General features: G+C 47.9%; 2 protein-coding genes across 3 annotated transcripts; one reads left to right on the top strand and one right to left on the bottom strand.

Moving 5' to 3' along the window:
- Positions 1 to 85: 85 nt before the first annotated feature.
- On the bottom strand, positions 86 to 9,156 carry LOC122613621. 2 transcript variants are annotated; one of them, XM_043787865.1, is made up of 3 exons: positions 8,870 to 9,156; positions 8,049 to 8,288; positions 86 to 323 (listed from the first exon to the last, which is right to left on the bottom strand). In XM_043787865.1, the coding sequence occupies exon 3, from the start codon at positions 246 to 248 to the stop codon at positions 87 to 89; it is 162 nt and encodes a 53-aa protein (XP_043643800.1). In that variant the 5' UTR covers positions 249 to 323; positions 8,049 to 8,288; positions 8,870 to 9,156; the 3' UTR covers position 86. The 2 variants fall into 2 exon arrangements, with proteins under 2 accessions (XP_043643800.1, XP_043643801.1); XM_043787866.1 differs by having other exon boundaries at positions 8,949 to 9,156.
- On the top strand, positions 2,656 to 3,817 carry LOC122613620 (purine nucleoside phosphorylase). Its single transcript, XM_043787864.1, is given in 2 exon segments — positions 2,656 to 3,404; positions 3,406 to 3,817. Coding segments are annotated over 2 exon segments (1,008 nt in total). The 5' UTR covers positions 2,656 to 2,780; the 3' UTR covers positions 3,790 to 3,817.
- Positions 9,157 to 9,805: the final 649 nt, after the last annotated feature.

Genomic DNA, 9,805 nt, shown 5'->3' with positions numbered 1-9,805 from the left:
GCTTGTGATTGCGTTGCTGGTGTGAGCAGGGCGACTTAAGTGGGCTTGGGGTCTTCTCAATCTGCAGCCAGTGGGCACTATCACTATCAGCGGAGTATCCGAGGTCGCGGATTGTGGTTCAAGCACTTGTAGGTGTAGCTCTGGATCCTCAGGACGTTCTTCTCGTCGGTGATGGCGATTCCCTGGCTCGAGTGGCTAAAGCATTGGCAGTTGGAGCAGATGATGTTGATCTGGTTTTTGGTTTTCATTTGTCGATTTGAGCTGCTGACCCTTCCACTCTGCACTTGGTTGCTTGTGCTCCTCAGATTGTTGTTAGCTGCTAGCTGCGGAAGAGAGAAGAGAGAAGATAGAGGAGATCTTCATTAATTATCATATCACAGCTCTATAAAGTTCGCTTCCCACAGCAACAACTCGTTTGCGGCTCTTCGACGCCTTCAATTAGCATTCAAATGCCAGTCAAAATATTCACTTTTCGTCGCTTTCTTTTTTTTGGTTTTTCAGTATGGGTTTTGGATTTGGTTTTGGGTTTGTTTGAGTATTTCTTGTTGGTTTTACTGCCGTGTATTTAGCAGGCCTGCACAGACAGCGTAAAAATCGCGCAATGCCAAAAATAAAAGGCAAACATCGGCCACAAAGCAAAACGCAGCACAAAAGTTGGTAAACAAACTGGGAGCTGCGAGTTGGGAACTGCGAACTGCGAACTGCAAACTGCGAACTGGGCACTGGGCACTGGGCACTGGGCATTGGCAATGACCAAAACGGGTTCGCTCCTCTTCCTGGGGCAAGGTGAGATTTCCAAAAAAAAACAACCAAATTCAAAAACAAAAAACAATAATGGAGCGAGCGACGGGTGAATGTGAAACCGAAATTAATATCAACTGCAAACAGGGCATTTTTGGCAGCCTGGCGCAAAGTGACAAACAAATAGCCAACCGAAAGTGGGGAAAGATACGAGTAGGGGGGCCACAAAGAAACAAGCCCAACAATGGGCACAACAAGCCGAAACAAGGCATTCAGATTCGGATACACACTCGTATTCAGATTCAGATACAGATACAGGTTCAGCTACAGCTACAGCTACAGCAACAGCAACAGATACAAAGTCGGGGAAGTAAACAAACAAATGGAAAACAGATGATAGAGTTACAGGCCCGGATGATCTCTTGCGGTTTTTGGCCCCGCATCGAAGCCTCGTCATCGTCATCATCAAAGCGAGTCACACAAACGTGGCTCTGACATTGTAGGCGGAATAGAGACTGCACTGGCATAACAAAATACCAATACCGAACAACCAAATAGCCACACAAATCGGGAAAAACAATCGGCGACAAAGGCTGCCATTGTAACCGAAGCCATTTGGCGCGCACTCGAATAACATAAACAGCGCTACAAAGTTTCCTATTAATAATTTTTTATTATCGACCACGTCACGAGCATACTAAACGCTCCGCCGACTCCCCAACCCCATCCAATCCAATCCAATCCCGTTCCCATTTCCATTCCGAATCCCATCCCTCCAAGGCGCACAAATCAGATACGAACAGCTGGCCACTGGATTCGTTGACAGAGGTGGTCATGGTAAACATGGCCGAGACAAAGTAGCTGCTTTTCGCTGGTTGGCCCAACTAATTAGCGAAAGTATTGAGCCGAACCCCGGCCTGGTCCAGTCTACTCCAGCACACTCCAGACAGGCGATGCACTGGCGGAAAGCACCGCTCACTACTGCCAGTTTCCACACAGAAATGAAATGTTTTACTGAATCTTTTCCCTAAATTGGAGGACTCCCAAACTGGATTGCGATGCTGGGACTGCAAGAATGGGTTGCCACCAGCAGTGGCCGGTTCATCGCAGTGTAGTCTTGAGTGTCTTGTTTACCGTCGGCGCTGAATGGACGTATTTAATTTATCCACTCACACCAGCACTCCAATCGCGAGTTGTGCCTGCGATGGATGCGATGCTGTAAACGAACTCTGGCGTGTGGTGACGTTGAACGGCGTCCACAACACACAACACCCAGCACACAGCACACAGCACACAAACACAACAAGTAAACAACGGCCGGGGCGTTGCCTATGTGCCGCCATGCGTATGAGCGTTATTATCACGTATACGCATGGTAAACATGGTAAACAGCATCTTCCCCCATCCACCGCCCCCCACAGAGGCGGCAGCATGGGCGTGGCCGCCCTGACGCTGATAATTAAATCTAATTTGCACTGTCTGCCTGTGCTTAAAGACTCTGATTGAACTTTGGAAAGTGAAAACTATGGAAAACGCAAGGGAAAAGCGATCTCCGTTGCTACATATAAGTGATTAGTGAGCTTGGATGTTCAGATGTACTTATTTTTTAGCTAACTAGTGACAAAACCAACTAGTTAAACCCTTTTTGGAAAGCCGTTGCATGTAATTTAATGCAGTTTTTGGCCCTCGCTTTGTGAGCTTTGAAAACAGCTGGATTTCGGAACTCATCAGCCAATTTCAACCAGACGTCATGGCGCGCCTTTGTGGCTTTGTTTTTCAGTCAGAATCTGGCTTTTTGTTTTCAGCGTCATTCGAGTCACACCTCCTGTTCTCTGCGGTTTTAATAAAGCCCTGATTTGGCGACCAACCAGGAACAAGAGTCAGAAAGTAATGCTTATTTAAGCCACACATACAAATAGTCATAGCTATGCCCTAAAAGTCATCTTTTGAGCATTTTCCAAAACTCCTCTTTGGTGGCTGCTTTAAAATTCGAGAAGTGCTGAGGTTCTGCGCCGATTTGGGGACCCATCCAACTCAAAATGTGCAACTGGGAGTGCTGCAAGAACAGGTCGCCGATCGCCAAGCGAATGGCGGCCAGGAAGCTCCTGCAGCTGGAGGAGGAGGAGCGCCGGAAGCCCAAGCTGGTGATCCCGACGCCCCAGAGCCTCTTCTACCCCTTCGACGAGGTGGAGGCCATGGCCAAGTACATTGTGGACGTCAGTCACATCAAGCCAAAGTACGGCCTAATCTGCGGCAGCCTACTGGGCAACATGGCTGCCTTGGTGGAGCAGCCGGTGGTCATTCCCTACGAGGACATACCCAACTTCCCCGACGGCATTGAGCCGGACTGCAGCTTCGTCGTGGGCCGGGTCATGGGTGCGCCCATTATCGCGCTGGTCAACCGATTCCACTCCTGCGACGGCTACAACCTGGCCACCTGTGCGCTGCCCGTCCGCGTGATGCAGCTGTGCGGGGTCAGGACCATCATGCTGACCGCCGAGGCGGCGGCCGTGAGTCCGGGCTACGACCTGGGCGACATAATGCTGGTGCAGGACCACATCAATGTGGTGGGCATGATGCACCAGACGTCGCTGGAGGGTCCCAGTGATCCGCGCTTCGGCAGCCGCTTCTTCTCGATGGTGAATGCATATGACAACGACCTCTTTGACGAAGGCACTCGAGATCGGCAAGCGGATGGGCATCCAGAAGTTCCTGCACAGCGGCGTCTTCGCCTGCGTGGGTGGCCCCATCCTCGGTACGCTGGCCGAGGAGCGACTGCTGCGCACCATGGAGGTGGGTGCGGTGGGCATGTCCTTGGTGCCGGAGGTTATAGCCGCCCATCACGGAGGCCTGAAGGTGCTCGCCTTTGTGATAATCAGCAAAGCGGCCAGCGACAAGGGGAGCGAGGAGAAGGACAAGGAGAACACGGACACGGACGTGGACTCCAAGCAGGAGCGGGAATCCCAGGAGGTGGTGCCCCCGCCGAAGCTGCAGGCCTGCTCGGATCTGATCGGCCGACTTCTATACAGCATGCACCTCGAGCTCTGACGTGCGAAAATAGACTTCTCGACTTCTTGTTTCTGGGTTCCTATTTTCGGTGATGGCAGTGTGCTGCCAACGCGGAAATAGCCACAGGTGCAGCTGTTGGCGCAATCTGCTCGGGGAGGAGTGGGAGTGGCGCGGGGGAAGATGCGAGATCTGAGATCGGAGATGGCCAAGTGGGAAGTGTGAGGTGCCAGTGAGCGAGTGTGCCCGGTGTCACGCTGTCTAATGGACGCCCCAAATGGCCAGCCATCAAAAGCAGAGAGCACACGGGTCGTATACGTAATGTCCAGTGTAAAATACATTTAATGGCAATTAGCTGGGAACGAAAGCCGAGCTACTCTGTTGTCCGGCATCGTACATAGTAGTAGTGCTGTATCAAAGAGCGTATCAATTAATGGGCTAAAAGGCTTACGATGCCGCATTATCAAAACGCCGTTGAATGCCTTCCTCTGTTGCCAGGTCATGGGGCTCCTTGCGAGCCAACTCCCCGCAGATTAGCCCGTTTTGTAATGGCAATTACAAGCGAGCACTGCCAGCGCTTCTTTGTTCGTCATTGTGGCTAATTTTATTATTCGCCATTGTGCGGTGCAGTAGCAGCGCGATGACGAACGGCGATTGTGCTGCTCATTGACGCTGATTGTTCAGATACAAGTGCACGTATATAGTGGGCTGTGTGCGGGTATATGGGCTATATGGGGTATGGCGACCGCCACGAGCTGTTTGCCTTGCAATTTGCGAATCGCGCTCGTCGCTTTGCTTTCAGCTGTTTTCAGCTGTATTCAGCTGTGCGATCATGCGGCTAGAAAGCTAGATTTTCCCCGGCCTGCACCGATTTTTCGCCGATTTCCCCGGTTTCCTCCGATTTCCTCCGATTTCGTCCGATTTCCCCAGCTGAGATTTCGGCCTGCGGCACTACGCTAATGAGTTTTCAGCGGCCAGTTCGTTGACCCCCGCTGCATGAGTTTATATTGCTACTCCAACTGGCCACCAAGTTGCAGTTCTGACTGCAAATGAACGATTATTGCCATCGCCGATGCTTTCGGCCAGTTCAGTGCACTGACATTATGCACGATTTTATTTTGGGTGGCATTGTGCGTGAGTATCGGTGTCAGCTGACTCGCAGATGCAGATCTGCATCACCAGATAGAAAGATAGAAAGATACAAAGGCACTCAGATACTCAGATACTTGTATACGTTGTGGCATTTCAATTGCACTGCGCTGAGTGCAACATCTGCCCGCTATTTTGGCAACTCAATCGTCAACAAGGATCTAAATTTCGATCTTCGGCTGACGCAATTCAAATGGCAGGCAGATGCCGATAAAAGCGCAAATAAATGCTAATTATAATGCCACGGGCTAATTATAATGCCAAGTGGGAAAAAATCCATATGCCACTCCAACTATTAATTTGTTTAATTGAATCATAGTTCCATTTAGAACTAATTTGATTCCATTAGTTTCTTGGTAAATAAATCCAACCCCAATTATTCAGCTGCATGGCGAATTAGAATTTCGCACACAAAATTACTTTTGCATTGTAATTATTATTCGGTTGTAATGCAATTTGTCCAATTTCACACAAATCCACATACAATCATAAAAGTTAAAAGCCGAAAGCCGAAAGCCCAGCAAAGCAGCAGCAGTAAATGAATGGAAATCTGAATTTGGCAGTTGCTATGGCTTTTCCGGCGTTCTTCTAATCGTTGGCCACCATAAACAATATTTGGCGATTAGATTTTTTATATATTCACTTGACTTGAATCGGACCATCGCCATTTATTGGGCTACTGATATACCTATAAATTGTTAGCTGTTCGGGAAATCCAAGTATTGTCATTGCTGATTAGTTAAAACGACCAAGAACATAAACTAAAGCCCCTCCGCTTCCACCTTATGGAAACTCTTTTAATAAAGTCTTTTCAATTATGGCTAAATCAGGAAGTTTCCCACTTGGATTACGCTTGCAGTTAGCTGCATAACAAGCGCATATACCCTTGAATCTGAAGCACGGCAAAACGGCATGGAAACTACTCTGTTTTGTTTGTGACTACTTGTAATAAGTAGGTAAGTGCGGAAGATTGCACAAATTAACGGCAGGCAAGCTTAGCAGACTGCAGTTGCCGTTGTTGCTGTTGCACTTGCTGTTGCAGTTGCACTTGCTGCTGCTGCAGTTGCTGTTGCGAGTTCAGTCACCTCGTTTTGCGCCCATAGAAGTGACTATAATTTAAGCAGCATTCGCGGTGTAAGTAGTGCGCACACAACAAAATAACCATATTTAAACTGTCCGCATTAAACATCAAGCAAGTGATAAGAAACATTAGATAACATGAAAAAAAGTAGTTTAAACTGAGTACTGTGCAAATTTAAATGTGTGGTTATAATAAACTTTTACCGAATTACTGGAATCTGTAAGCCAGGCAATTATTTATACGTGAAGCTCATTGAATAAGTGATGTTGGTGGCCGCAGGTCATCGGAAGACCCATCACGGTTGTTTTCAAACCAAAAGGACGAATTCGTGTGAGTTTACAGACCGATACGGTTGTTTCTGGCGCTCGAAAGCCGCTTAACTGATTGCAACATTGATGGAAAGCACATATCAATTGCCCTCTCAGCCGATGGTTCAAGTGATTTCCCATCACACACTCTCGAACACTCAAACACTCACACTCACACACTCGCACACCCAATCACCCAATCACTCGAACACAATAACAAACACACACAAACACTGGCACACGGCAATCTTAATGCGCCTGGCAACAACTAAGAGGCAGCAACAACATCGCGAGCAACAGTTGTTCGAGTGCATGAGTATCTGTGTTAGTATCTGTGAGGCGCGCGCCAGTGTGTGCGTGTGTGGAGTATCTGTGTGCGGCGGTGGCGGCGGCGACGGCGACATAGCAACCGTTTATCATAATTGGCATTAACTGCCAGCCATTCCTCAATTCTTTTCGGCCCGGAGCATTACGTATACGCCGGGATGGCATGGACGGCATGAATGGCGAAGAATTCATTGCCGGCATTGGGCAGGGGCCTTAATTCGCAGGCTCAGCGTTTTCGTTCTTCTTGTTTGTCTGCGAATTACGCTCATGTCGGCGTACTTAATTGTTTCATCAGACGTATTGTGCGAGTGTAACAATGCACTAGCCATTGTTGTGTGTGCATGGCCGCAAGGACCATGTCATGTGCAGTTCCGAACATTTGGCTCAAATGCTGCCACCAACCAGCCGCTGATAAATGCCCAACAAGCTGCCTAATTAGTGGATGGCCAACTCGAAATAGCACTGGAAATGACTGAAACTGAAGCTGAAAGTGAGACGAAATAGCCGCGAGAAGCGCGTAATCGCGTAATGGACACCGTAAACAAACGCAGCCAACAAAGCGAACATGAAATGCCCTCAGCAGTTTACCAAAAACCGTGTACGCGGCTTCGCAGTGGGGCGGAAAGAGAGGGAGAAACGCTCGCCGAGCGAACACGCCGCCTAATTTAGATTCCCGTGCGGTAGGTCAAGTGCCAATTTCCTCAACTCGAAGTTGTGTGGCAGCAGCGAATCCCATGCCGTAGAATTCGAATCTTCCGTCTGTCTTCCATTCGATTCTGCGTCTCAACTCTTCGCCCCTCAACTCTGACAAGGAACCGAACCTGTTGCCGGCATGTCAGCCCGTCAATCCGAAAAGTCCCTGGCCGTGGCCAAAAAACAGCATTGGCAAAACAGCCGGAATTGGCCAGCAACCGCAGTTTTCACATGTGGAATCTGCCAAAGATTTGTAGGATTTCTGTGGATTTTTCAGGGGAGCAATGCTCCCCACCACTGCCAGCCAAGTCAGACCACTTGGGTAAGCTGCTACTCCAGTCAAAAGTTCTGCACAGGGAAAATAGGTTTCTCAGAACTGAATACACGTTTGAAATATTCAAAAATGGTAGGTTATCTATGAATAACAACCTTAAGTGAGGCCACATAGATTTGCAACTTGGAGTGGCAGCCAATGATAGCAGATAGCTAGTAATCAAGGCAACATTGTAACTACTTTAGATAAGCGAATTTCATTTAAAAGTGCATTTGGTTTCTTCCAGTGCCATGGGTTTTTTGCAAACCTTTTCGCTACTCGCCAGTCCCTAATGGAACATTCCATTTCATCCGAAAAGCCTCTTACGGACTTCCCTGGCCTCAAAGGACATGTGCAAATGTAAAATGTAGTAGGTCTGTGATGTATTCGGAAAAACTAAAGTACCCATAGGTGGAACCCAAGAACTTACCCTTTGTTCTCCGCACTAAAACTGTCTGCATTTGCTTGATAGCGTTGTTTGTAATCTCCTTTAATTTCGGTTCATTTGCTCGAGGGCACACAGCTACTTTCTTATTTAAAGTGTTAAGGTGTTTGTCTTTAGAATCGCGTTTTTGATAACACAGAACATATATGTGGTAACTAATTGCTGGATGTTTTCCCTCGGAAATCGGGAAATCGGCGAGGGGCTTCAAACGTAAGACACGAAAAACTGTGGATGAAATGCTGTTTTGATCAGAGGAAACGAAAGAAGTGGGTACGCGATTTTCGCGCGTTTTCATGTATAATTTATTTTTCTTGGCCGGTACTGATTTTATGATATACCCGCTCGTTAATTATGTAAAGGCCAAGCCCCAAACCCCCCAAAAAACGAAAAACCGATTGCATTTGGCGCGAAAATAGACAACGGCAAGCGCACAGATAACAATAATAGTTTATATTTAAATTTGAACAACAACGGCGGTCAGCATCGTTTAATTTGTTTACGCGGCTCGAGTTCGTCGTCATTCGACTATGAGGCCAATCTAATTTATGCTCGCCGCTGTTGTTCTTGTTGTTGTTGTTGTGGTGGTTGTTGTCTCAGTTTTGGGTTTGATTTGGTTTAGTGCCATTCGCATTCGGACTGGGCTGCTTGGCGCTGCTTCGCAGGAGATTTCTGTAGTAATTTTCCATGCAATAACAATGATTTTCGCTTTTTCTCGGCCTTTTTTCTCCCTCTTTTTATTTTTCTTTTTTTGGCGCTATCTACATTTCTTACTTCGCGCCGCTTGCAGTGGCCGAAATGGAAATTACCAGAAGTAGCAGAAGTAACAGGAGTAAATTCAATAAAAGCCGTAACAGAAGTAACAGAGTAACAGAGGCGAGAACGAACCAAAGGGGGAGAATAAAAATAAAAACGGTTATCCGAGTTTTCGGAGCTTCCTGATTTCCCGCGATCTTGCGCTGCGAGTGCGAGTGCGAGAGGGGAGCGGCAGGGGGGGGAAATATCGGGCGTCTGTATCGCGTCTGTATTTCCCGGTCTTCCGCCTTCTAGCCGGACGGACAACTGAACGCGGCCAGCGACAAACTTCAACTGAAGCAACTCGAATCGAGGCGAAACGATACGAAATGAAACGAACAGCCGAAAGACGAAAACCGCCGACGATACAGCGCACAGCATACAGCTACAGCTACAGCTACAGCAACAGCAACAGCAACAGCTACAGCTACAGCTGGTATCGCAGCCCCAAAGCCCCAGTGCAACAACAACAGCTGACGGCGGCGGAGAGCCGAAGAGCGCTCGCCACACTGCGCGGAAAGTCGACCACAAAGGGGGCAGTCAAATACTCAATAGTTTTCAATGCGACAAAGAGCTTGGTAATTATATATCCTAAGTAGCATATTCGTTTCATTTTTGTAGCATACTTCTAGGTCGCTGTAATAGCGATTTGGTACTTTAAGAGGATCTGCATTCAAGAAACTTATTTTCAATGAATCTAATTATACATTTGTATTTGTAGTTTTAATGAGAATTTATTGAGATTCGAAGCAATTGTTTTCTGTGTAAGCTTATTACGAGCGACCAGCCGAACGAGAGGGCGGCGAGCGGGAGAGCAAGTGAGTGGGACAGAGATAGCAGGCATGGCAGCAACAGGCAGAGGCAGTCGGTGGGGGGCAGGGGAGCTGGGGGGTAGGCGCATGAGAGACGGTCGCTATGACTCTTTGTTGCACCTACTTTGTTGTCGTTGC

Source organism: Drosophila teissieri, chromosome 2R (assembly GCF_016746235.2).
Source record: "Drosophila teissieri strain GT53w chromosome 2R, Prin_Dtei_1.1, whole genome shotgun sequence".
In the NCBI taxonomy this organism is placed as follows: domain Eukaryota; kingdom Metazoa; phylum Arthropoda; class Insecta; order Diptera; family Drosophilidae; genus Drosophila; species Drosophila teissieri.
Note: the sequence above shows the minus strand (reverse complement) of the source record. Positions and strands in the feature narration are given on the sequence as shown.

What these genes read in the sequence shown, in the direction of transcription:
- LOC122613621 (XM_043787865.1), bottom strand. Translation starts at nt 248, where the DNA reads ATGAAAACCAAAAACCAGATCAACATCATCTGCTCCAACTGCCAATGC.